This window comes from Juglans microcarpa x Juglans regia, chromosome 3S (assembly GCF_004785595.1).
Source record: "Juglans microcarpa x Juglans regia isolate MS1-56 chromosome 3S, Jm3101_v1.0, whole genome shotgun sequence".
Taxonomy (NCBI): Eukaryota; Viridiplantae; Streptophyta; class Magnoliopsida; order Fagales; family Juglandaceae; genus Juglans; species Juglans microcarpa x Juglans regia.
In genome coordinates, this window is record NC_054599.1 from 25470912 (window position 1) to 25498208 (window position 27297).

General features: G+C 35.7%; 3 protein-coding genes and 1 pseudogene across 8 annotated transcripts; 2 read left to right on the top strand and 2 right to left on the bottom strand.

The window, feature by feature from the left end:
- The first annotated feature begins 9411 nt into the window (after positions 1-9411).
- LOC121257676 (leucine-rich repeat extensin-like protein 5) lies at positions 9412-12691 on the top strand. 3 transcript variants are annotated; one of them, XM_041158821.1, is made up of 6 exons: positions 9412-9768; positions 10057-10166; positions 10248-10619; positions 11128-11366; positions 11397-11788; positions 12283-12691. In XM_041158821.1, exons 1-6 carry the CDS (start codon positions 9519-9521, stop codon positions 12369-12371), a joined length of 1452 nt encoding a protein of 483 aa, XP_041014755.1. In that variant the 5' UTR covers positions 9412-9518; the 3' UTR covers positions 12372-12691. The 3 variants fall into 3 exon arrangements, with proteins under 3 accessions (XP_041014755.1, XP_041014754.1, XP_041014756.1); XM_041158820.1 differs by having other exon boundaries at positions 11128-11788; XM_041158822.1 differs by lacking the exon at positions 10248-10619 and having other exon boundaries at positions 9413-9768; positions 11128-11788.
- Positions 12692-13574: 883 nt separating this feature from the next.
- LOC121257677 (RHOMBOID-like protein 10, chloroplastic) lies at positions 13575-17911 on the bottom strand. 4 transcript variants are annotated; one of them, XM_041158826.1, is made up of 10 exons: positions 17777-17911; positions 16951-17220; positions 16067-16323; positions 15612-15666; positions 15429-15509; positions 15246-15342; positions 15096-15163; positions 14812-14910; positions 14513-14554; positions 13575-13837 (listed from the first exon to the last, which is right to left on the bottom strand). In XM_041158826.1, the coding sequence occupies exons 2-10, from the start codon at positions 17128-17130 to the stop codon at positions 13703-13705; spliced, it is 1014 nt and encodes a 337-aa protein (XP_041014760.1). In that variant the 5' UTR covers positions 17131-17220; positions 17777-17911; the 3' UTR covers positions 13575-13702. The 4 variants fall into 4 exon arrangements, 3 of the variants coding, with proteins under 3 accessions (XP_041014760.1, XP_041014759.1, XP_041014758.1); XM_041158825.1 differs by lacking the exon at positions 17777-17911 and having other exon boundaries at positions 16100-16323; positions 16951-17277; XM_041158824.1 differs by lacking the exon at positions 17777-17911 and having other exon boundaries at positions 16951-17273.
- Positions 17836-19210, bottom strand: LOC121257678 (probable E3 ubiquitin-protein ligase RHC1A). The gene is made up of 2 exons (XM_041158827.1): positions 18090-19210; positions 17836-17975 (listed from the first exon to the last, which is right to left on the bottom strand). The coding sequence occupies exon 1, from the start codon at positions 19004-19006 to the stop codon at positions 18101-18103; it is 906 nt and encodes a 301-aa protein (XP_041014761.1). The 5' UTR covers positions 19007-19210; the 3' UTR covers positions 17836-17975; positions 18090-18100.
- A 1385-nt stretch (positions 19211-20595) lies between these two features.
- Positions 20596-25324, top strand: LOC121258047 (annotated as a pseudogene).
- The last annotated feature ends 1973 nt before the right edge of the window (positions 25325-27297 follow it).

The following is a 27297-nucleotide window of genomic DNA, read 5'->3' on the forward strand; positions in this document are numbered from 1 at the left end:
ATTCTTAAAAAAAAAAAATGAGACTCGTTATAAAAATGAAATTATATTTACTCGTATTTATCTCTATACTAGTTCTCCTTGTAGATTCTATTCATGGGTAATCTCAATACAATAAAGTAATAAATTGGATTATCCTTGTTGTTTGTGAAGTTAAATAATAAAATCATAATCTTTCTTCAAAATTATTCAAAATCAAGTATTTTGGATGGCAGACAATGAATAGGATCTCTCTCTCTCTCTCTCTCTAATTATGCATAGGAAAAAAAAAATACTACTTTGCCTCCTACTTTGACAGCTCAAAGTAACCGTTTGACCTTTTTTTAATTTACTTAGTGATTAAAGAAGTGATTTTAAATATATTGATGTATTTTTTTATTTTTTAAAAATATTTAAAAATATTAAAAAAAATATATAAATGGTTGAATAGTACTCCCAACGATAAAAGTGAGACGACAGAGTAGCCCACCTATAAAAAATTATAGGTGATTTATTGGATGTAGTAACAATCATTGGTATCTTGCATCTTTGGAGGAAAATGATAAAAGATACAACAATCGTTTATAATTATTGAACACCTTTATTTAAGTAGAGGTCATTTTAGTAAAACGTAGATGTAAATGTATCATTATTTTAATATGAAAAATCATTTGTAAAAATAATTGTGTTTCTATCACTACTTGTCTTTTTAGGTCTCGTTTGGATATAAAAAATATTTCATCTCATCTCATTATTATAATTTTATTAAATTTTCACATAAAATATAATAAACAATTCAATTTTTTCAAATCTTAAAATAATAATAATATTAAAAAATAATATTATAACAATATTTTATTTAACTTTCATTTTAACTCATTATCCAAATGGCACCTAAATAACACATTTGTTATTTTGAAAGTAGAACCATATTTTTTTGTAGTCCTTTATCTATCCCACAAGTCCGTATATTTACTCATCTTACATCTCACATTAAATTATTATGACTGCATCTCTATGTAATTTAGAAGGCTACTAGAGTATCCAAAAATAATTATACACTGTAAAATCAAGAATTTAAAATAACTGTTCTAAGAAATTGTAGAAAGAGAATAAAATATTTTTTTATGAGTTTTATTATGTACAAACAAGTTTGCGTACCAATCTGCGTACTAATATTGTTGTCTTCATATTCTAAATTCAAATTAGCACTGTTTTTCAATAAAATCTACTTTTTGACCAATCATATTAAATGAGTGTGCGTATTAGTACGCAGAATCGCTTACAATTAGATTTTTGATTTTTTTATACATTCACTTTTTTCACATTTCACCAAAACTAATATAAGTAAAACTCTCATTTAATAAGTCTTCCGATTGGATGATTAATTAACATCCCTTATGAGTTAATTAACTGTCAGTGGTTGAGAGTTAATTAACTGACTTCCCCACCTACGTGAATACTACATGAATCATGGAGTATTAATTTACTAACATATCCGTATATTTGTTTTATATTTATTTTTAACTCTCCGAAATACAATTTCTTTCAAAAATTCTTGCAACATTCTCTAACTAAAGAGAATGACAGAGGCCTAGCTCAGCATTCACAAACTCATTATGAGGTAGTATTAGCTTGAGATAAATAGCTAAGACAAGTTAGAATATTAGCTCAAATAATCCCCCAACAAATAGCATGAAAGTTAGTTAGAAGCCTTCAATTCCATGATTGTTTTATTACCAATAAGGTCATATTGAAACTTTCAAGGGCTTGAAAACAAGTCCATTTTGTGACTTGGCGCGACCCATTTGCCAATTAAAATCCCGTTTGGATATAGAAATTATTTTATCTCATCTTATTATTATAATTTTCTCAAATTTTTACATAAAATATAAAAAACAATTCAACTTTTTCAAATTTCAAAATAATAATAATATTAAAAAATAATATTCTAATAATATTTTATTCAATTTTCAATTTTTATTTAAAATCATCTCATCTCATTTCACTATTCAAACGAGGCCTAAGTCAAAATTGTATCAACAGTGAATGAAATTTTTGTAGTCGTAACAAGTCTTTGCCAATGAAATTCCAACTTATTGCAAGCAAGGACATACTGAACAAAAGAAAAATACATAAAAAATGAAGGTTTGTCCCATAAGATGTCACCCACAGTTTTTTTTTTTTAAATTTAATTCAACTATGTATGTATTTATTTCATCAACGATTCACGTGTTACATCTTTTTCATTTACAATCAAATTGTACATAGTTGTTGGAAGTTCCTCTATCCAGCATTGTTCTTCATCAAATTTTAAGCTGAACCTTGACAACTGGTGAGCCACTTCATTCCCTTATCTTCTTATAAAATCAATAGTCCACTTCTTCATCTGCTGCAGTATATTCTTGATATATTCAATGAGCTGTCCATCTCATGCTTCATTTCTCATATCAACCCTCAAATAATCAATGACCTATTTGCATCTCCTTCAAAATCAACATAATGGAAGCCCAACTCATTACATAAGCACATAGCCCTCCATAAGGCATTACATTCAACCATAAAATGGGACATGACATAATCTCTACTAGCACATATTGAAACTAAAACATCTTTATTACAGTCCCTTATCACAGTACTTATACCCATCCTCTGTTGAGTTAGCATCATTGCAGCATCGAAATTAGCTTTGAATTTATCACCATCTGGTTTCCTCATTCCACTCTTTCCACAATCCCTTTATTTAGACCAGAATCCCATTCTTTTCCTTTATTTGTCTGCTGAAATTCATCCAAGCATGCAGTAGCATTCTGTACTACTACTCTGGGGCAAGAAAATTTATCTTCAAAATAAAATTTATTCATTCCTAACCACACATTCTTCATTATTACCACCACTTTCTTTACTTCATTTTTTTTTGTAGTTTTCTATACACTTTTGTCCACAGCTGTAAAAAATCCTAGAAGCTGTTCTTCCATTTATTCACAGGACTAGTATTTTTGCCCACACATCAGAGGCAACAGGACAACTCCATAGAACATGAATGATAGATTCCTCTTTCATTTTACAAATGGGGCACCTTGAATCGTCAATCACTTTCATTCTCCACAGATTGAGTCTTGTAGGTAGAAAATCATTTATGGCACTCCACAGAAAGTGTTTTGCAACTCTAGGTATCTCTAGCTTCCACACCTGCCTCCACACCTTAGCTCTCTTCCCTTTCTCAGATGTCCCCCCCTCATCCCTTTTCTTTCTTTGTTGAGCTACATAATACGCACTTTTCACAGAAAATTTTTCATTTTTTTAGAAGCCCCAGATCAGTTTATCTGCAACACCAGTTCTGCTAATAGGAATAGCACATATCATGTTAGCCTCTTCCTCCGTAAAAATTCTTTTCACTAACTCTTCATTCCATATTTCCATCTTCACCAAACAACTCATTAACCTTTGAGTTAGCATTGAGGAGTTTCACAGAAGACTGGACACAATAAGTGGTAGGATTTGACAGCCATTGATGTCCCCAAATTTTTATGTCTTCACCATTCCCCATTCCCCACTCTCCACACAACCCCCTATTTCATCACCTCCAATGCTTACCAGATATTTCTCCAAATAAATGATGATGACTTGCCCAATATTGCTTCCCACAGCTGGGAGTTCTTGAAGTATTTCTCCTTGTATATGCTAGCAGCAAGTGATTGTGGCTCTATTTGTATCCTCCACCCCTATTTGGCCAGCTTGGCACTATCAAAATATTCCATCTCCCTAAACCCCAATCCACCAGTTGCCTTTCTTGCTCCCAACTAACTCTATTTTTTATTCCAATGGATACCTCTATCCTTCTAATTTTTATCCACCAGAGCCTAGCTATTAGGGCTTCAATGTCACTACACAACTTAGGCAATCTAAATACACTCATAGTGTATGTGAGAATTGCCTGAATGACTGCTTTTATAAGCACTTCCTTCCCAACTTTGGACATGAATTATTTTTCTAGTTTTGAATTTTAAGCCACACCCTCTATTTAATGCTTCGAAAAGCATTATACTTTAACTTGCCTACTACAATAGGGAGGCCCAAGTACTTCTCATAACTATCACACACTACTGCACCATCTTCTTGAAATATAATATTTCTAGTCTCACCTTTTGTATTAGAGCTAAAAAATATCGATGTCTTCTGCTTGTTTAGCACTTGGCTAGAAGCTCTTTCATATACACTCAGAATTGAGTAGACATTTTTCCATTCTTCCACCATTGCTTTGCAAAAGATCACACAATCATCTGCAAATAAAGGTGATTCAACCTAGTCCCTCATCTACTTGCTGCAGTTAGGGGTGTAACCGGTCTGGTCTGGTCTGGTTTTGGACAAAATCTAAGACCGAACCGGTATATACCGGTTTTGCATTTTTCATAACCGATTACACCCTGATTACCCTTCTAAACCGGTACCTCTGGTTTTACCGGTTTCCGGTCCGATCTGGTTTTTCGATTTTTTTAAACGTAAAAAAATATAATAAAGTGTTATTTTTTATGATAAAATGTTATTAATAATTTAATATATATTATGTTTAACGCATATGATCAATTAAATTTTTATCTTTAAGATTAAACTTTTATTTTATAAATTATAATAACATTATCTTATATATAATTATATTAATAACATATGATCAAACAAATTACAAATGTTTATATTTAAAATTAACATTTTATGTTATAATTTATAAATTATAATATGAAATTATTTGATATATGATATATGATATATAATTATATATTATATATAAAACTTATATATATAAATATTTTGTATAATATATAAAATTAATTTATATATATATATATTTTTTGGTCTCGAAAATTACGAACCGAACCGGACCGGTTGGTTCAAAACCGGACCAACCGGTCTGGTTTGGTCCGGTCCGGATCGATTTTTCGATTTAAATTTACACCCTTAGCTGCAGTCCCCCTTTGTAATTCCCATACTCTCTGATTTAATCATGAGTTGACTAAGACCCTCAGCACAAATTGTAAACAGGTAAGGAGATAGATGATCCCCTTACCTTAGTCCTCTTGAAGGAATAATAACCTTTCCAGGTACTCCATTCACCAACACATTATAGTTGATAGTTGAGACACATTTCATGACCCAGATCACTATTTTTTCACCAAATCCCAATCTCCTCATCATTACCTCAAGGAAAGGTCACTCCACTCAATCATAAGTTTTGGACATATCCAGTTTAATGGCCATGCTTCCTACTTTCCTTTTCTGCTTTGCCTTCATGGTATGTAACATTTCATATGCAATTGTTCTATTATCTGTGATCAGCCTGCCAGGATACATCACTTTTTTGATCCTGTTAGCCAACACCTTGGATATTAATTTATACAACATGTTGCATAAACTAATTGGTCTAAACTCTATCACAGATTTAGGGGCCTTCACCTTTGGTATCAAAGCTATATGTGTTTGGTTAACTCCCTGCCCCATTTCACCTTCTTTCATAAAATCCAGAACAACACTGCATATCTCCTTTCCTACAATTCCCCAGTGGTTTTGATAAAACCCTGCCCCAAAACCATTTGGGCTAAGGGATTTAAAAGTTGACATCTATTTTAGAGCCACCTCTACCTTAGCTTTAAATTCCCTCTCCAACCCCACCATCATTCCTTTTGTTATCATTTTTTCAGTCGCCATTGCACACTCATTTGACTTAGTTGCTGAAGGATGTGATGAACTATATATCCCAAAGAAATGGTTCCAGAAAGCCTCCTCCACCTCTCCCTCTTCTTTTACCTTTTTCTCCTGTGAGTCAACAACCTTAGTTATCACATTTTTCTTCCTTCTCTAATTTGCATATGCATGGAAGAATTTTGTATTTCTATCCCTTTATTGTAGCCAATGCCTCTTTGCCCTTTATTTCCACCATAGGTTATCTTGGTCTAACAAAATGCCCAACTCCCCTTTCAACTTCTTAATATCTTCCATATTTTCTGGTCCTTCACTATCTTGGAGAATTTTTAATTGTTCAACTTTCATTTTCATGGCCCTCTCTCTTTTAGCAACTGAATTTTTGTTCCATTTACACAATGCTCTTCTACACTCAGCAAGTGATTGTCGAACCTTCTTCATAGTATCACCACCCACTGCGTGTTTTCTCCACTCGTTTTCAGCTATTATGCCACACTTCTTCTCTAGCTCCCAACACTTCTCATATTTGAAAGTCCTCCCCTTATATCTTTTTTTAGTTATTTTCTTGTTGAAAGACAGGAGAAGAGGTCTATGATTAGAACACCATGCCACCAATGCTTCCACCCCCATCTCTGAAAACTGCATTCTCCAATTCTGGTTTGCAACAACATGATCTAGTCTTTCCTTAATGAAGGTACCATCACCATGACCATTACTCCATGTAAATTTACACTCCCTCCATCTCAGGTCTTGTAACATTCCACATTTAAGTGACTTCTTAATCATTTCCATTTGCTCTTCTTTTCTCTCCATGCCCCACATCTTTTCTTCTTGTAACAGAATTTCATTAAAATCTCCTACTACACACCAACCTGTGTCAGTTGGTGGCTTGAAAGATTTCAATAAATCCCATGATAAGTTTCTCATCCTTTGGTCTGGGTTTTCATAAAACCCTGTCAAGAGCCATCTTGCATTCCCCACTTCACCCTTAATCCACACATTGACGTGTCATTGGGAATAATTCACTAACTCCATCACATCCTCATTCCTCCATAGCATTATTAACCCTCCATTCACACCCCTTGGCTCCACCACAAAACATCCATCAAACCTCAATTTTCTCTGCAAAAACCCCACTCTATTTGCTTTAATTCTAGTTTCCATTAAGAAAACTATTTCGGGTTGCTTTTCCTTCACAAAGGAGCAAAAGACTTGAACTATTCGAAGGTTCCAAAGCCTCCTACAATTCCAACTTAATATTTTCATTGCTCTTGGCGGGGCTAGCAAGCAACATCCACCATTCCATAGCTAATGACAGCTTCATCACCACTACTATCTCCTTTTTAACTTTTTTTGAACCTACTTGCAACAAGCCCTCACCATCCACCACATTAGAACCTTTTTTCTTTTTCAATGGTTGTACAGGTGAAAATTTATCATACCTTTTTCCTTTGCACTTCTTTTCCACCTTATTGTATTCTCCATCTTTTCCACATCTTGGCTTTCCACGTGGTCATTTGCCCCACCCCTTACTATTACTTCCCTTAAGCCATCCATTCTACTCTTCACTGTATTATCATCACTGGACTCATATGAGTCCATCTTAGGATTATTTACCATTCTTTTCTGCTGTTTTCCTTCTCCAGACCACTCTCCACACACCTTTTCTGTTGCCCATCCTCCACACCCTTCACTGCTTCATTTGTTATTTTTAATCCTACCATAAGGCTATTATCGTTGATTATTTTCTACATCACCTTCAAGGGCCAACTCTTTTCATTTTCCACATTCTCATCCTCTTCCCTCTTAACTCCCACTATCCCCCTCCCCATGCTTTACTCTCCCTTCCCCACTTCACTACATGAATTCTCTCATCCTCCCCCTCTACTGTCTTTCCTCCTTCCCATTTTTGAAAAACCACCCTCACTACCCTCCTATTTGGATTCACCCTTATATAATGCTTTTTGATTGACCCTCATTTTTTGCATTGGCTTTGCCCCCAACCATGTTCCAAACTGTTTACTAGTCACATTCCCCATATCACTTTGTAACCTTGCATCACACCCCATTTCTCTATGTAGAATCCATCCACACTTAAAACAGATTCATGGTAGCTTCTCATACTTTAATCCAACCCATATTCTACTACCATTCATCCTTATTATACGGCCCATTACAATTACTTTGCAGAAAAGTGTCTCAACTCTCACCCGTAGGTATATTCACTAGCCAATACCATCATCAGGTACATCCACCTCAACCACCCTCCCCAACGACCTCCCAATTTGAATTCCACACTCTTTCCTCATGTAAACCATTGGCAGGTTATGGATTTGGATCCAGAAAACTTCACTTACAAACTCCCATCAAACACCTGGAGGATGAATAACTGATTGTCAAACAGCCACGAACGTCCATCCATTACTCTCATTTTGTTAGCATGGGTCATGAAAGTTACAACAAAAGTGTTACTCCCAACTTCTTGGAATGTGGCTGGCTTACTCACCCTCCATATCTTTGCTATCGTCAAGGCCAAAACCTCATTCCTAATTTGTCGTTCCACACAAATTCTTCTAATCAGACTTCGCTCCCCCTTCTCACAGGTTACATCCTCGGGACTCCCATTAAATTCAAGCATTTGATTCTCCTCTTCCGTTAAATATAGATTCCTACACATCTCTTCCAAGTCCTCCATTGCACCTTCTGAGTTCCCCACCATCGACAAAGCTCTTTAGAGAATATTCTCACCACCTCTGTTTTCTAACGAAAAGCAGAGATGAGACTTTTCATAATTTATGAATTCTAATTAGCTCTAACCTTCCCCATTTTCTTTAGAGCATGGAGCCAATATCTATTATATTCAACCATTTCTATGTCTTGATGTTATCCACGTTGATTGTAGACATTATTCCCATTTCTTTGATGTTTCCCATTTTGGTCAACTTCATTGCTTTCTCCAAGCCCACCTTTGATCTCTGTTCAATGAATGAGCATATAGTTTCAAATTCATTGATTTCTGTACAGAGTTATCTTAATATTAATTTGTTTGTCATTCCCATCAATCATTGTCATCATATGTGGTATATGTTGAAAGATAAATAAATAAATGATAAAATTGATTAGATTAAACTTTTAAAATAAATGATAATTTTACATGATATTATAACAGATAATCAGAATTCAAATAATGACTCTATATTTTATCAAATTTAATTTAATATTTTATATTTCATAATATCAAGTAATTAAAAATAAGTAAAAAATAATAAATAAATTCTCAATAATTTCAATGGTATATTAGAGGATTACGCAAGAATATAGTTAAAATGATGATGATTATAATAGTTCTTCTAGTAAGTTTTGTCGTGCTAAAATACCTGTTATTTTATTTTTACAAATATTAAGATAATTAATATTTAACTCTTGATTTTATATCCTAATCATCGTATTAGAAATTGAGATTAAAAAATTTTTATATAATATGATCAAATTAAGATCGATACAAAACGATTTCATTTTAATAATTTTTTTAAATTTATATATAAAATATAATAAACAATTTAATTTTTTTAAATTTAAAAATAATAATATTTTAATTTTTAATTTTTATCTAAACCAATCTCAATCATGGTCAATAAGCAATCTGATGACGTGGGGGTGCAATGGTTTACGTGGCGAAGGGTGGATAGCCCGTGAGAGAGTGCATCACATGGTAGCTTTTGCGAAGCACTGTTTTATAGTTGTAAGTGACAACGCGGAAATGCCCACCATTAACACTTGTCTTTCACCTTCTTCGTCTTCAACCTTCGAAAGAGACGAAAGAGGGGGTTCCAGATGCCCTGCAGATGGGGAAAATCGAACTGCAAAACCTGCATCGGCAGCAGAATCACGAGGCTGACAGTAACCAAGGTTCTTCGGGCTTTTTCTGTGACGGATGTTCGGTGGCTCTCAACAGAGTTGGAAGGGAGTTTAGTTTCAAGTGCTTCTTCGTTTTGATTCTGACCCTATCAGTTTTGGTTTCTGGGATCTTCTGGGTCCTTCCTTTTCATTCAACCAAGTGCGGGTTCGATGCAAAAGATGCAATTAAACTCGGCGGTATCTCTCTTATCCTTGTGTTTCATCGGTTGTTTGGGTTTTCGAGCGAGCGAGCGTTTGCATGTTGCTTGTTTTCTTGTGTGTAATTAGGGTTTTGGAATTGGGATGCTTTGAGAAAATAGAGATTGGCTATTTTTAGATTATTGTTCGGTGATTAGGGTTATCTTTTGATTGGAGAAAATGGGTATTTGGTATTTACGAAGTCGTTTTGTACTTTCCTCTTATCCGGTTTTTGAATATTTGGTAGTTGCTTGTATTGTTTATAATTTTTTTTTTTGTCTTTTCCAGCTACAGTTCAGGCATACTTCAGACTAGACAAGCCAGTTACAAAGCTTGCTCCACACATTCGAAGATTAGAATATGATATCTACGGGGAAATTGGTGTTCCTGGCATAAAGGTATAGCTTCAAGCCTCAGATATCAGTTCGCCACTAGTAATGAAACTCAAAAAATTAACTCGATCTAATTCCTCTCAACAGGTGGCTATCATATCCATGCACCAATCTGGTGCCTCTAACTGGACTGATGTGGTGTTTGGTGTTCTTTCTGACCCAATAAATGTTCCTATAAGTCCAGTGTCCCTAAGTTTGCTGAGATCATCTTTAATTGAACTGTTTCTTCAGCACTCCAATCTGACCTTGACATCATCTATTTTTGGGAAGACAACTATGTTTCAGATTCTGAAGTTTCCACGGGGGTTAACCATAATCCCAGTGCAATTTTCTTCAATTTGGCAGATCCCCCAGATTCTATTTAATTTTACTCTAAATAATTCGATATCTGATATACTGGAAGATTTCATCGAGTTCAAGGATCAGTTGAAGATAGGATTGTATCTGAGGTCTTACGAGGTATAACACTCACTTAACTTATCTTTTTGTACATTCAACTTTGGGCATTGATGGTTGGCACTTTGGATAGGCTCCACCAATTTCGACGTCAAACCCTCAATATAGTTGTTTCACGTTTTCTTAGAAAATTTGTGCTTCCTAACTGAGGTCCTTTTACAATTCAGTAAAAACTAATGGCAAAACCCTTAAACACTTGATTAAGGAAACAGCCTCTGGGTAATTGTCATTAAGGAAAAAATGTGAGTAACTTATTCTTGGAAATCAGGAAGTTTTAACAGTTTATATGCTTTTAGGTACCAAATTATAGTGGTCCTAAATCCCTCCATCGTTCCAGGTGTGAACTGACTACTAAAAACTCATATATACTCAAATCCATCACTGCACACATAGGGCAATGGATGATACAATTTGGTTTCAATTCGGTTGGGTAATCTGGCATGCTGGGAACCCTTATTCAAGCTTCAGTTATGATAATGGATATTTGGCTTCATTGTTTCTTTCCGTGCAGAGTGTGTATGTCCAGATAACAAATGATGTTGGCTCCACAATAGCTCCGCCAGTTACAGTTCAGGCTTCAGTCATGTCTGATCTTGGGAGTCTTCTGCCGCAGAGATTGAAGCAATTGGCTGAAACTATCAAAGGCTCTCCTGCACAAAATCTTGGCCTTGATAACACAGTTTTTGGTAAGGTTAAAAGCATCAGTTTATCTTCCTATCTAAAGGGTACTATTAATGCTACCCCTCCTAGTCCATCTCCATCTCCATCTCCATCTCCATCTCCTTCTCCATCTCCATTTCCATCCCCAGAACCAAGTAATTATCCATCAATTTCGCCATATCCTGCTCTTTCTCCGCTTACCTCTCCAATGTCCTCACCTAACATTAAGCACCGCTCACCTGCACCTTCTATGGTAATTGCGCATCCTCCTCGTCCTTTCCCATATCAGGGTTTCAGAAATTCTCCAAGCCTCTCACCTTCTCACTATAATCCAACAGTTCCTTCTGCCTTTTCACCTTTGGTGTCAACTCCTAACGCCCCTCCTACGGGTCCCACTTCCCAGTTGTCTCCCGGTCTGTCACCTATACCTGAAGTATCATATGCTCCCAGTCCACGCCAGGACAAGGGAAGTGCTGAAGGCTTGTCTCCATCGCTTGCACCATCACCATCATGTAAGTCATGAGATATTTATTTTCCTAGTTTCACCTAGGATGGTTCTTGAATTTAACTGGTTAACCCGTTTTAGGTTACATACATGAATAATTTGTTAAGAGAATATGCATCCTTGGAGCTGGATTACGATTTATGTAAACAAACAGGAGGGACTTAAAATAGGTACATATAAAAAGATCAAACTCACACGGACACCGTATATACTGTCTATATAATGGAACTTACATGCAGGTACCATATCTACTGTATGTAAATAGGGGTGTAACCCGAATTTGCACTATTAATGATTGCTATATCTATTTGATAACCTGGGCAAGTTAGATACATGCGTTCTTTATGTGGTGTTGGCGTGGTGATATGAAATTTCAATCACAGCTAGTGTTGCCTTTGTTGACCTAATTTTTTAAAAAATTATTATTGTACCCCGTGTGTTTTCGTATTTTTAAAGGGCCATGTATTGGAAGTTATATTCACACGATTTGTATTCATGCAGCCTTGGCAGCAGTTACTTCATACCAGCAGGTCTGGTTATTGGGGTTTTCTGGACTCTGGATCTTTTGTCTCTTTTGTTGGTTGGCTTGATATATAATTTTCATGACACAACCTAAAGATAGTTTCCACGGCATACAGACACAACAGCTTAGTGACATCCTTACACCCAGTTTTGTTCTGGCAAGGGGAGTAGATGCTCCTCTGAAAAGTTTGACAGATTTCCATCCAAGAAACATAAATGTAAGAAGAAGATACATTGCAGGTCAAAGCCAGCAAAGGTGGCAGGCCTTTCATTTAGTTTGTGCATCTGCAGAAAAGCAATGCTATCCAGAAATGTGATAAAGCAAGGTTATATACTCGTGAAAAAGTAGGGTAAACTTTTATAAAAATACAGAATGTTGATTTTTGGATGTTTGGTTGCCTGATTCTTCTTTTTCTTTTTTTTCCCAATTGCTAAAGAAAGAATTAAATCAAGAAAGTCAATGTAAAGTAGAAACAGGAAGATAGTGTGAAAAGTGGGTTCCTTGGGAGGGTGTAGCAAGTCTTTTAGCAGTAAGAAATTTCATCCCAGGGAAACTAGAAAACAAGTTCGTTTTAGATTTCTCTGATCACCTGGCCATTTTGAAGATGCCATGTTGTACTACGATACGGATGTGCTAAGATGTCATTATCGTACACACCTTCAAGGAGACGTGATTTCCTCTCGTGGGGGCGAGTGGCTTTTGTTGGGCCAACTCTCTTGCACATCTCTTACAAAAATTAGCTCCAAATTTCTACTTTTAGACCATCAAATTCGAGCAAAAAATCAGAAAAGATCCCATCCTGAGAACAATATTTTCCAGCATTACATCCGCCTGCGATAGGTCGTGCCATGTAAATCAGATCTCACATATGGCAAAGCTGAGCTCCATGCATCCCCAACTTTCCCCTTTTATGATTCCCTATAAGAGAACATCTAACTCCTGACATCTGTATTCCTGACTTTTGCCTATGTTTCAACGTTTAAAGAAAAGAATCACTACAAGATTTCTCCCAAAATAGTCCAAGGAAAAAACAGAATATATAAGCTAATATTTTTTTTTATTATTATTTATGTCGGTGAGCCTCTACAAGACAGAGCCCTTCAGACCCATCTTTGCAGAGTTAACCCCGGTCTGGTGCACCGCACTCTCGGAAGTTTCCTTACACGAAACTGATTAAATCACAGACTTTTTAGCGATACCCCAAGATCAAGGCCTTCACCACTTGGGCCAAATCCAACTAGAAGTACCATAATAGCGATCTCAGTGTAAATAAAAAAGAAACAACGAGCAATGCACCTTTTAACCGAATAATAATATTCAATACGAGTATCTCATTTCAAGAAATTAGAGAAAGCTCAGTCTAGAAACCAATAGTTTCAGTAAAATCGCCTCCGTTTCTCATTTTCTCTGGATGAGGTAGAATATTGGTGCCCTGTCTGCAAAAACTCTCCGTCCATCCTTCGAAACAGACTCATACTTCCATGCAGGTCCAAGAAGCCAAGATGTGGCAGCACCACCAAGCAAGCCTCCTAACTGAAGTTTTGAACGATGTATCAAAAGGTGGTACCAGTGTTAAAGGCAGAATAAATAGAGTGTGGGACATCCCCACTCAATAATCAACCAAAATGCGAGGAAAGAATCATATGCAGCTTCCTATTCTGAGACTCATTAACTATGAAATTCCAAATGTTCCCAGATAAAACAAGACTGTTGTCTACTTAGGATTTAGAAGGATTAAATGACAAGAATTTCAATGGAAGTCGCTGACTTTGTAGACGAAATATACCATGGAAGCTGAACTTTTGGTGTCAGTTTATACCTCGGCGGTATAAATTTGAATAATAGATATCACATCAAACCACACGAGAGTGCATCAAATTCATGAATGAAGCTAAAATCAAAGAATTAGGAGACTAGAATTGAAAAAAGAAAGATGCAAGGGAAGATCCGATCTTTTCTTTAAGTTTGATTGCACAGCATACCTAATCTGCCATTGCATAAGGCATTCTGTTAACTGGGGTACCATAGGTCTCTCTCTCTCTCATGCCCGGATGGTACATTAAAGTAGGTTTCTACAAATTCTCACAAAACATAACCTTTTTTATAGCCCACCAATTAGTTGTACTTTGACTCTCTTGGAAGTCTAATAAACAAAATTTAAGACAAAAGGATAATGAGTAGCAAGAAAAACAGCAATACCATACTTACATGTCCCCAGTTATCAATGCCTTTGGACAGTAGCCCGATAGTCTGCACCACACAAACCTCTTGTCACTTATCAAAAAAGAAAAAACATAAACTTTTTGTTATCAATTCAACCGATACAAAAATACCATAATTTTTTGCTACATGCATTTCTAGGCAGAGCAGTGATTCATTTTTCACAATCTAATAGACTTGATTAAACATGCTTAGAAAAAATATAAATGTTTCAATTGAATCACTGTTTTGATTGCCCCTGCAAAACCTGGAGAATTTGAGATTGGTAAGGGAAATGAGAGACATGCCATATTCAGAACAACAACTCGTGCTATGTGTTGCAGATCTTCTTTGCCACCTCCAACCAGTTGTCTATGCCTCATTACAAACACAGCAACTGTTCCAACCTGAATCAAACACCAGGAGTTTGACAAAGGAAGAAAACGAGCAAACCTTTTTTGAGTATAGCTTACTTCTACTGTCTCAGAAACAACTAATTCCACCTTCTTTAGGGAAGCAAATTCTAAATAGAGAAGGGGGGGAGGCGCTGATGAAAGAACCCTTGGCTGAAATAGAGTTCAAACGGACTTACTAGTCCAAAGATTGCTCCCGAAGCACCAACTGCAGGTGCTTTGCAAAACCAATAACTCATTGCTGAACCTGATTTCTTGAAAATACAAAATCAGATTACAAGTGGGTAAACAATTTCATCAGCTATTGCAGAGAGGTTAGAAGCTGTTACTTGCAATCGCAGAGGCAAAGTAAACTGCAAGAAATCTCCTAGGACCACTGATTTTCTCGGCACTAGGACCAATTGAATTCAAAGAATAACAGTTGACCTGGAAAAGACAATCCTTTTTCAGACCCAGTCATAGAACATAAGCCATTAAAAGAGAAGTATCAAGCAGGAAGATTCAAATCAGACCATTAGATGCCCAATGTTGGCATGCAAAAAGGAAGATGTTGCCAGCCTCCACAATTGGCCTGCGTCAATGAGACTATTTATCTGTATACAACTTGAATAAATCATATGAAGGTAAGGAGCCCAAAAGATAGATGGTTTGATATGAAAGACGAAATATTTCTAGATTTTCATTTGCACCGTTACCTTAGCTCCCCATAATAGTAGTTTCCCTTGTGTTGCAGTTTGTGCAATAAAAACTCTGCACACATGATTTAACCAGTAACGAGCTGTTAACTTGGATGCATACGGCATGTCTTTTCATGACTTCCTTGTATTGCTAAACTAGCACGCATAGGCGACCCTCTTGTATATGTCCCGTATACTCGGGCTTTTGTCTATTTCATGATCAATAAAATTTTTGTTTATCGATCAAAAAAAAAAAAAAAAAAAACTTGGGTGCATACAAACTTTTCAAAAACTTAAAAAGTAAATAAATGTGCCTAACAAATTTAGGGACAGCAGTAAAGGAGAAAAATGAAAGTGGAAAAGATGTAGCATTGAATTATTAGTTTTGTACAACAAATTATTGAATGCTATCTATGAAGAATACACCTTACTAATAATATCCTTTTTTGAACAGATCAGACACTGATACTCACAATACATTAGCAGCAAGTAGAATATTGGTCCACCTTCTTCCATCGAATGAATTCTTGCTAGATATCTTTGAGTGTGGCACCCCATCATTTCTAAATCCCTTTCTTTTTTCTCCCCCATCAAAGAAAGATAAACAAGTTGAATATGTGGATGTCACAGCATCTTTTGATAACTGAAGAAAATTAATTCCCCTGAATTGGAAGGCTTTTTCGTGCCATACATCCTTCAATCTAGGCACGTGATCCAGACAGGATAGTTTCTGTTTAATAAAAAATCAGTGGCAATCAAGAGTTTTGAAACTAAAATACATAAGAGAATCGTGTCCCATGCATTAATGTGGCACTGGAAACAAAAAAAAGTCCCTTTATGTCACCTATTTAAATTATAATCGGAGACAAAATCAAAATAAGGAAATTTCAAAGTTAACAGCAACACAACCTCTACAATTATGTCATCTCTAATGGTCTAATAAACAGACACATTCATAAAAATCTACTACAGACATTTGAAAAAGGGCGTAGCCCAAGTATACGGGAAGTATGCAAGAGAAGTACCTAAAAGGCTAAAATGCATAAGGTGTAGCCCAAGTTGATTGGAGATTATCATTCACATATCGCTGTAGATTATGATTTTATCACACTTTTACACCCCATAGTTTCATCGTAAATTCAGAGACGCACAGGAGCTACTCTCAGGGTCTTTAAAGAAAAAAGGGAAAATGCAAACTTTTGTTTATGACTCACCCACAAAATGAAAAAGGACGAATTGAAAGAGTTCAACCCAGCTATACCGATAGAATTGAAGTTTTAACATTACCCGAGACAATAAACAGAAAATTAGCAAATGGGAAAGAGAGACATAGAGAGAGTGGGGGAGACAGGAGTACCTGGAAGCAGGAATGAAGAAGCAACCCTAATTCAAGGCGGTGGCTGACATGGAGGCGGAGAAGGTGGCCGATGTGGAGAGAAGCCGCGGTGGTGGCGAGACTAAGCGGTCTTGATGTGGGTGTGGAAGCCACCTCCCATATGTGGAAACAGGATGGTTGAGGCAGAGCTGAACCCATCATTTCCCTCTCTCCTCCGAACTCCGAAACTACCGTCTGCGTGTCAGTTTGGAGTCCAACGTATGTTCTTTTTATTTTTATCGTTTTAACACACTTACATAAGATATCAGCGGATATCATCAATATATCATTGAAAACAATAAAATTTAAGATGAATTTCAATGAAATTTATGAAATTTAAGATGAATCTCATTATTTCTATCGTGTAATGCGCAAATATCACGTAACATTTAAAATAATAATAATAATAAATATGAGATTTATATAAAAATAATTAATTTTTTAATAATAAATTTTAATTTTTATTAAAAAATAATTGTACAGCATTTATCCATATTATATCTAACATTACTTTTTTTAATAATATTATTATGTCTTACTTGAAATGATGTTAATTTTTTTATTCTTTTCTTAAACTTATTTTTATTCAACTAATTTCATATATTTGAATTTCGTATAAGAATTATTATATTTTCGAGTTGGTGTGTACACATCATCTATATCTCTTAAATAATAATATTTAATTTGTGCCTACAAGGTTTTACCCTATATTTTTTGTTCCATTATAATAAATAGATGACCCTAACAGATAACAACACCATACAGAGGTATTTCACTCCACTTGAGATATAGGGCTGTGATTACGTACCTGAAAAGCTTCGACGTGTTTTCATCACAGCTATATATCTTGATGATCATTCTTACCTTAATTAATTTATTTCTTTTACCTGCCTTGGAAGCAACATAATTATGAATTGTAGAGCTCAGAGAATCTGTTTTTAGCACCTGGCAGTGACATGAACACAAAGCTAGCTATAGAATGGGCCAAGAATGCCACCAGAAAATACCTGCAAAAAAGTTGACAGCTTTATTATTCAACCGCCATGGTTCTGCAGAGAAACCACAAAAGTAACAGATACATTTACTCAAGAACAGAAGGCTGGCCTTGATTCGAATCTTACCCCGAGAAGAACTAGTATGGAGTAGAATCTTCAAAATTAAGGTAGCGTTGTGCCCAACTCGACAGTGCACGGAAAGGCCAGAAAAAGAAGAGTCGATTCCATAACCAGTTGATCAGCCCGTTTGTTAGATCTTCAAAGTGAAAACCTTCATCATCTCTAAAGTCTTCTAGAACGTAGTTGTCGTAAGTGTATTGCAGCTCATAGCGGCAAACAGGGCAAGTGTTGTGGATGGAGAGCCAAGGGACAATGCAATCGAAATGATAGAAATGTTTGCATGGCATCTGTCTCACTTCCCCACCAAGCTCAAAATCTTCCTTGCACACCGGGCAACTTGGGTCGTCATCTAAATGCTTCTGCGTGAGTTTCACCCTTGGCAGTAAGGCTTCGATGGCTGAAACTGCAGCAACCGGAGCCGGAGGCGGCCCTGGCTGCAGGTCATTCTGCCGGGCCAACCCTCCGACCAACTCGTTCAGCACCTCCTCAAATGGTGGAGAAATAGGTCTTGGTGGACGAGGCGGTCCGACAAGAGTAATCCCAGCTTGTTGAAATGGTCCTCCATTTCCAACTTCAGAGACCCCTAATTCCAATCTCCTGCCAAAACCAGCATTTTGACGAGGCCTTGGAGATGAGTCGAGCAGGCGAGCCAAGGCGTCTAGGCTCCTGAGGCCAGTGATCACGGGGCTAGGCCTTGACATGTCCAGATCAAGATGCAACTCATGGAAGCAATTGGGACACATGCATGTTTCGAATATGTTTGTGGAGACATTAATCCTAACACTACGATGGCAGTTTTGACACCAGAAATAACGGAAAGTTCTTGCTCTTCGGATTCCTCTAATTGTGACACGAGGCCGACCGATGATCAGAGACATCGTTTGGTTTTTAGGTATGTTCTCTCTCGGGAGAAAGAAGTGCATTGAAATTTATATGAGGGGCAAGATTCATGAAGAGAGAAAAAGGATGGCTTTTTGGGGAGGCTACACGATCCAAGGCTTCTTTGTCTCTATCTTCAATGATGCATCTTTGGATTGCTTTTCTTCTTCTGCATGATGTCTGACGTCTCCTCTTAACAAAGCATAAGTATGGTTGGGAATTAAACGCTTCCAAGTAACATATAGCTTTTGTTTTCCTCCGAATATGAATATGATGATTAAATGGTAAGTCCAAAATGGATCAAACTCTCGCACAATTCGAGCAGGCGTGCAAGAGAGTCCGAGCAAGTGAATAACTGTCTCGGCTCTCGACCACTTGCTCAAGGTTCATGAAACCCACGACTCCCTCTCATGCGCACCCTTGTAATCCTAGCGGAGAACTGCAAAGAATCTCTTATAAAATAATTCTTCTTGGATCATCCTATGGTTCAATATCATAATCAAGCAATTATATATCCTTTGTGTGTGAGATGAGATGATAACTACATGTGATTACTGGATTTTTTTGGGGTAAATAACCTAAAGATCATTACTGCTATTCTAACTTTCTATGTGCAAAGTTTATTTGACTTTATTTAATTTGATTGATAAATTTTAAATTAAAGAATCTTACAAACCAAAATTTACCATTTAAATGATATAAATTGTGTGTTCTAACTTTTACACAACGACTTGATAATAGAATAAATCACATGAAATATTGTTATTGTAAAAAAAAAAAATTCGGTATGTTTCCCTTAACTAGTAAATGGACATCTATTACTATATATTAAAACCGAATCATATAATTTCAACGTGACATTTTACCCATAAAAGTAGGCATTCTACTTATTAAATTTGAATTGTTATATTTATGAAGCGGTAAACCTTTTAAAAATAATGTTTCATTATGAACCATTGTAATTTTTAAGTTTAATTTCTTTTCTTACATATAAATATATAAACGATTCAAGACTCCACTTAAAAGCACTAATTCAATATTTATATTGTTTTATATTTTAAGCGGAGTCATATTCATATGACTCCAATATAGCATTCTATCAAAAAAAGTAAGCATTCTTGAAGTGTTATGTTTATTGAGCGGTAATCATTTTAAAAACAATATTTCATTATGAATTGTTGTAATTTTGAAATTTCATTTCTTTTTTTATATATAAAAATATAAACCAATTTAAGTCTTCACTCAAATATACTATTTCAATTTTTATATTGTTTTGTCAAATAAAATATTCTATAAACCGTTTTGAATTTCTCTATTATAAAACTTGATCTATCCTAAATCTTTCTTCTACATACACAACGTACACAATAATCTACGTGTTGCGCGAGTTATAGGGCTTGTAATTGTAAGGATAGTGTTAGGAGTACCGATGCATCTGACCGGTTTGATCAGCATTTCCGTCGTCGGAATCTCACGTCCTTTCTAAGGAAAGACCGACGGTTGATATCTAGTTAGTTAGTTAAATGACCTTCCGGTAGCCATATAATATGATGGTTGGCCGGCCCCAGCCCATGAAAAACAGCAAACTAAACCGGCCCCGAGTGCAGAGTCTACTCACCCGAACAACCCCGAGTTAACTCACCTGCTTAAGCAAAACAAACCCCCCCTCTCTTTCTCTCTCCGTTTCTCTCTCTTAACACTCCCCCTGTTCCTCCCTAGTGAGAGTGAGAGAGAGAGAGCCGCTAACAGTACTTTTAGAAAATCTTACTTTTTAATTTTCTCCCTGTCCAAACAGCAAATTTCAATTCCAAAGAAATAGAAAGCAAAAAAAGAAAGAGAAAGAAAATGTCTCACGCTGTGTTTCAAACGGCCCAAATTATGTCCATTGAGACCTTATCGTCGAAGCCCAAGGTCGGTCCCTTTTCGCCGGTTGCGCATCCGGTGGCCGGTAAGATAGCACGGAGGGGACTGGTGGTCAAGGCCTCTGCTTCGTCTTCTTCGGCCTTCGTGGAAGGGGACTCCGTCGGTCTGTTGGAGCGGTGTTTTGTGGCGCTTCGAAGGTGATGGCTAGTCCGGTTATGAAGGGACAGTACGGTTCGCTGGGTTCGGTTACGTTGGAGAAGGGCAAACTCGATTTGTCTCAGAAGCAATCCCAGTCTAGTCCCGAGGTCTACTTATTCCGTCCCTTTTTATTGTACTTTATTGGCTCGAGAATTATAATTTGGAGTTCTTTCATACGTTGGTTGGTGAGAAACTGTGTAAAACTTGAAGATGGTGAATAATTTGAGAACCTTAGCGGAGACTTGATAGAACCGTATGCAATTTTTGGGAGTTGGGGTGAACGAAAATCACTGAAGAAATTTTATAATTTACGGCCTATTGAAGGCATTTCGCTCTTGAGTATTTTGTTTTGCTTCAGTTAAGCTCTTAATTTTGAAGAAAGCATATATAGTTTTTGTACAACTCCTAGTTTTCTTGGCATTGGAATGAAAGGAATATTTTTTTTTTTTGCATTAATATTCCCTATGCCGTCCCTAGCATTATAACCTGTTCTGTTTTGTGCACATATACTTCTTTTTGAGATTTTAAGCCTTTAGGCTTATCGGTTTGCCAAGTTACCTTTCTTTGGAGATGTTATCGTTATCTATCGGGTATAACATGAAACAAAATGCTTTTCCATACATCTAAAATTGACAGCAATCCAAATATCGTAGATGAATTATGGAACTGGCTGAATTCAGTTTTTTAAACCTTTATTTCAGTTCTCAAACACTATACTATATCATCAGGAACTAGTTTACTGGCCCAGGACTACATAATATGAATTAGCATTTGTTTTAAGAATGCAAATTTCATTTCAGGTGACGTTGGACTTTTTGTTGTGCCTAAAACTAGCGAAATTGGGATGTTTGACATCATCTAATTTGTAAAACTCATTTTTCATGTAGACATTTTAGGGGAACCATCGTATTTATAGATGTGATTATTTATTGCACGTTGAGTGTGATATAGGTCTGAGAATGCAGGCTCAATATTCTTCATTCATTTAACCAATTAACTGAATAGTTCTTCATTGAGTTGGTTTAATTATATTATGATTCATTTATTCTGTGTTTGGTGCAAGAACCAAGATGGCTGATGCTTTTGAAATTGCAGACTGCAATTGGTGGAGGCGGTGGAGATATTGGGAAAAAAATAAATCATGGTGGTGGCGATGGTGGTGATGATGATGGTGATGATGATGACTACTTTGATGACTTCGACGATGGCGATGAAGGAGATGAGGGAGGTCTATTTAGGAGACGAAGACTTCTTGAGGAGGTTAAAATTTTGTTACATGCAAACACAAAATCATGTTCCTTGAGTAGATTAGATTTTTTGTCCTCTAATGCTGTTAATGTTGATATCTTCTGATGCGGTTCTAACTTTTTGCCTTTGACCAGCTTTTTGATCGTAAATTTGTAGATGCTGTTTTGAATGAGTGGCAGAGGACAATGGTAGATTTGCCTGCTGGATTTCGACAAGCTTATGAAATGGTATAGTATTTTTCTAAGCATGCTTTTGGCCAAGAATTCTATCTCTGGATACCAATTGAATTTTGCCTCCAGGGTTTGGTTAGCTCTGCTCAAATGGTAAAATTCCTAGCAATCAATGCCAGGCCAACTACAACTAGAGTTATTTCTCGAGCAATTCCTGAAGGAATATCAAGGGCATTTATTGGCAGGTGATTTTGTTAACTGTTCTTTGATTTCACATTGCAGGCTGTCAACTTACAGAGTTCGCACATAATTGATTGCCACATTTGCAAATTAATCTTGTTTAATCTAGAACATTTATAATAGTGAACTCCAATTCTTAGACAAAGAACATGTATTAAGACAGTCTAACAAATGAACCTTTATAATATGAACTCCAATTCTTTAACAAACACCAACTGCACCACCAGCCAGAATGACAATGAGATATGAATATCTTACACTTCCTCTATCACCCAAGAGATTTATTGATTGTTGTTTTACTGGGAAGTTTGGAAAGTGGTAAATAGAGGGCTATAAAGTGGCTTCAGAGGTAAATAATTGAAGGCAACGAAGTATTCAAATTGGATATTTCATTCTGGATAACTTCTTACCAAAAACTTAAACACAGTAGCATAGTAGATAAAATGTCTGTATATCATCCTCTCAATAATGTTTCTAACAACTGAATGGTGGATTTTCTTTTTCCATTTTTTAATGTTCATTGCTGGTGTATTAGCAGTAAGTGGTTTGAGTCTACCCTCGAATTAATTATTTAAACTTACATTATTCAGTTGCACAGGATGATTGCTGACCCCGCCTTCTTATATAAGCTTCTTTTGGAGCAGGCTGCTACAATTGGTTGCTCAGTGTGGTGGGAGTTTAAGAATCGTAAAGATAGGTGTGTGCTTTGTTTAATGGAAAGGGAAGTGAAAATATACATATGCTCATTGAATGTGCTTAAATGATGAGTTTTTCCTCTACGATGGTTGTAGGATAAAACAAGAATGGGATCTGGCATTCCTTAATGTGCTCACAGTAGCAACCTGCAATGCCATTGTTGTTTGGTCACTTGCTCCTTGTCGTTCATATGGTAACACATTCCAATTTGATTTGCAAAATACATTACAGAAGCTGCCAAACAACATATTTGAAAGGAGTTATCCATTTCGGGAATTTGATTTGCAAAAGAGAATTCACTCGTTTTTCTACAAGGCTGCAGAGTTATCTATAGTTGGATTAAGTACTGGAGCAGTACAAGGTGCACTATCAAACCTTTTGGCCAGTAAAAAGGAGGGAAGGTAAGCATGTCTAAAAGCACGTGTTCCATTTAACTATTTTCTTTTCACACTAACAGAATGAAGAAAATAACCCTGCCTGTGATTGGATGAACTAGTCCAAGTAATTTAGTTTGGGTGAATTGTTTGGCAGGTTATCTGTTACAATTCCAACCGTGAGTACTAGTGCACTTGGTTATGGTGCATTTCTCGGTCTTTATGCAAATCTCAGATATCAGGTGTTATGTGGATTTGATAGAGCAATTAGCAACCATTTTGATGTCATTGGAGTGGCACTGTTTTTTGGCACCGCTTTGAGGTATGTTACTTTCACTAGTATAATAGTCCATCATGAATAAAACTGACATTGTTTTTTTTATCGGTAAATAAAACTGACATCGTGCTGGTACACGGACAGGGGTTTTTGCATTTTCCGATGCTTAAGGAGTTTTCCTCTTCCTGTTCCTTTCATTTTCATAATTCATTTAATTGATACTATATGCTTAGGACTTTCGCTGCACTATCAATACAATATAGTCAACATTTTCACTTATATGATATTCTAACTGTAGCTGCCTCTCTTGTACTGTCGATTTAGCTGTTACTACCAGTTTAATCATGTTTTTAGAATGGTATCTTATTCTTAAATTTTTTTTCTTCTTTTACAAAGTATATATGATATCTGATTTATTTTTCTTATCAATCTCATAAATATACTACTCAATTTGACGTATTTGCCTAATTTTTTATGAAAATTTTGTCTAGTGCGGTAAGGTACCTATTTGCATATGTTGCACACTTTTTTTAGGCTTCCTTTAGTACTAAATTCCTGCGTCAAGTGGTGGACTGGTGCCATTAGGTTCCAATCTTTGACATATCCTCTTAATATTCACCTACTCTGTGGCTATAGATGATGGAAGTCTTGGGTGTAGAGCATGTACAATTGTTTAACTCTTTCTAGTGATTGTATGCAGGATTTTGAACGTTCAATTAGGAGAGAGATCAAGGCTGGCTTGGCTGGGGGTAGAGGCAGATCCACTGGTTCATCCAGATAGTCTCTTGAAGGTTTACAACAGGCCTTCAGAGGATGCCGATAGGCCATCTTCAAAATGGTTTATATCAAAGAATGCCATTGTTTCTGGACTTGGGCTCCTTGGCATCAAACAGGGAATGCTGACACTGTTGCTGATGGCGAGCCACCGGCTCCTAAAGTTCGGAGAAAGAGGACTGTCCGGAAGAAGGTGACAACAAGTTGAGCATATATAGTTTTTCTTATGTAAAATCACCATCACTGTCCAATTTTGCCATTTGACAAAGACGTGGCTAGCTAGCTTGCTCATCAAATTTGAGAAAGTAAGAGCTACTTGGAGGTAGTGTTCCACAATGATCATTCATGACCGATAGAGCGTTGGGCAGCTGGGAATTAAAGATTGAACTCGATGACTATAACGATAATAAATTTTTTCAGGGAGGATTTCTTTAATTCTTTTTGTCTTTCTTTGTTTCTCTTGAATGAACCATCGTACTTTATTATATGAGCATATTGTATAACAGCGCTATATGACGATTTAATTGCTCTTAAGAAGTTTCAACATTTTAAGAAAAATGGCAAACGAAAAATAAAGAAAGAAGGAAACCGATTACATTAGCCATTAGGTTATAAGATTAAAAAACGTAAGACATCATTGAGTAAAATTAAAATAGTAATCGATGATTCGATAAACAGTATATATATAGATAATATCATATCTTGAAAATTAATTAGGATATAATTATCTCAATCTACAAATGTATAGTCATCATAATGTTTCGAAAAGATCACCTCTTTAAACGTCAAACTCTCTAGAAATGGCAGCACTTCTTGCCACGCGTGCTAGACTACCGAACTCGTCACAATCAAAACTTTTAGATTTGACCTTTATGACTGAAAAGAGATAAGCGTGTTGCTTTTACGCGCCGTCACAGATTTCAAAATCTATCAGAATTAGTTCAAATTATAATCCGTCATTTTTCACTTCTATCTAAAAGGGATATCTCACATATTCACGGCTGCAATTTGAGGGAAAAATCTCATATATCATGGCTGGATCACTTTTCCATTATTCTCTCAATTTGTATAATTTCTTTTACGTTAGTTTCTTTTAATAGATGTACATTCCTTATTTGTTTCATCACAGTTGTATATTGTAATTGATCTTCTTTTGTAAAACTCTATACATGGCAGTACACAAGCCTGGCATCCTTGCGGGCATTTCTACATTTATACTATTTTACTGTTTTCCTTTTTTATTTTTTTATTGTTTTTAAAATAAAATAAAAAAGAGTTCGTTTCTCAGACTTTTGTCTGTAGATGTTGAGTCCTCTTGTTCTATAAATGGTGAGGTTGGACTATCTCTTAAACGTTTGTCTGTACGTAGAGAGTATCAATAGTAGTGAAGACTAGACCAATCACACAAAGAAATAGTGTATTGGTAGAGGTTCAAATACATTATTTTAGTTTATGATGTAATGATTGATATGAAGACATTCTAAAATATATTCACTCATGATTGTAAATTTCTTGATAAATGAATAATGACAGTTACCCTTAAAAAATGACATATTTATGATAAATATTTCTTCGCAAATATTTATACGTGACCAAAATTTTTATTTGCTACAAAATTATTTCACTGGAAATACTTCTATGTACACTAAAATAATATATGACCATTTGTTGCTTTCACCCTGCAGCAAAGGGTCATATATAAGCTGAAAAATTAATGTAAAATTGCAAGAAATTGATCTTCGTGACCACAAAATCTCCTCATATCTTGAGCCATAACAAATTATAAACTCATGTCCGTGCTTATAACATAAAAATCTTAATTGACAAGTGAAGAACAACAAATATGAATTTTACAAATGAAAGGAACCCTAATTTATTCATACATGGCATGCACAACCCATGATTACATAGTCTGGAAATTATAAGAGGAAAATTAAAGACAAAATAATGAAATGGGAACTATATATATAGTTTTAAACTTTCTTATAACTTTAATTTGCTCTTAATTTCTAGGTATATTACGTATATTCAACTCAAATAATAATGTTCAAACCTTCAACTTTTTCTCTATCTTTGTAGTCAAGAACAAGCATCCATGAATTTTACAATTAACCTTTCAAATTCATACATGACACAACGTCCGGCGGGAACATGCGGAAAAAGACAAAATAATCTTTTGCTCTTGCTAGCTAGGTCTATTCAACTCATCAAAGAATATTCAAACTTTCTCGCTCCAGTAGTACTATATCTCAAGAGGATGCTTAACTTCACGCTCCAGTAGTACTATATCAGTTATAGTTAAGAGATCAAGTGATCACCCCGTTTATTTATTTTTCTTGTAATACTTTTCTCTTCTAAAAGTCATATTATATATATATATATACATATAGGAATGTTATTTATTATTTTAATTTTTATTATTTTCTTATCATTTTATAATATGATATTAAATATTTGAAAATTATTTATTATATTTTATTTATAAACTTATCATT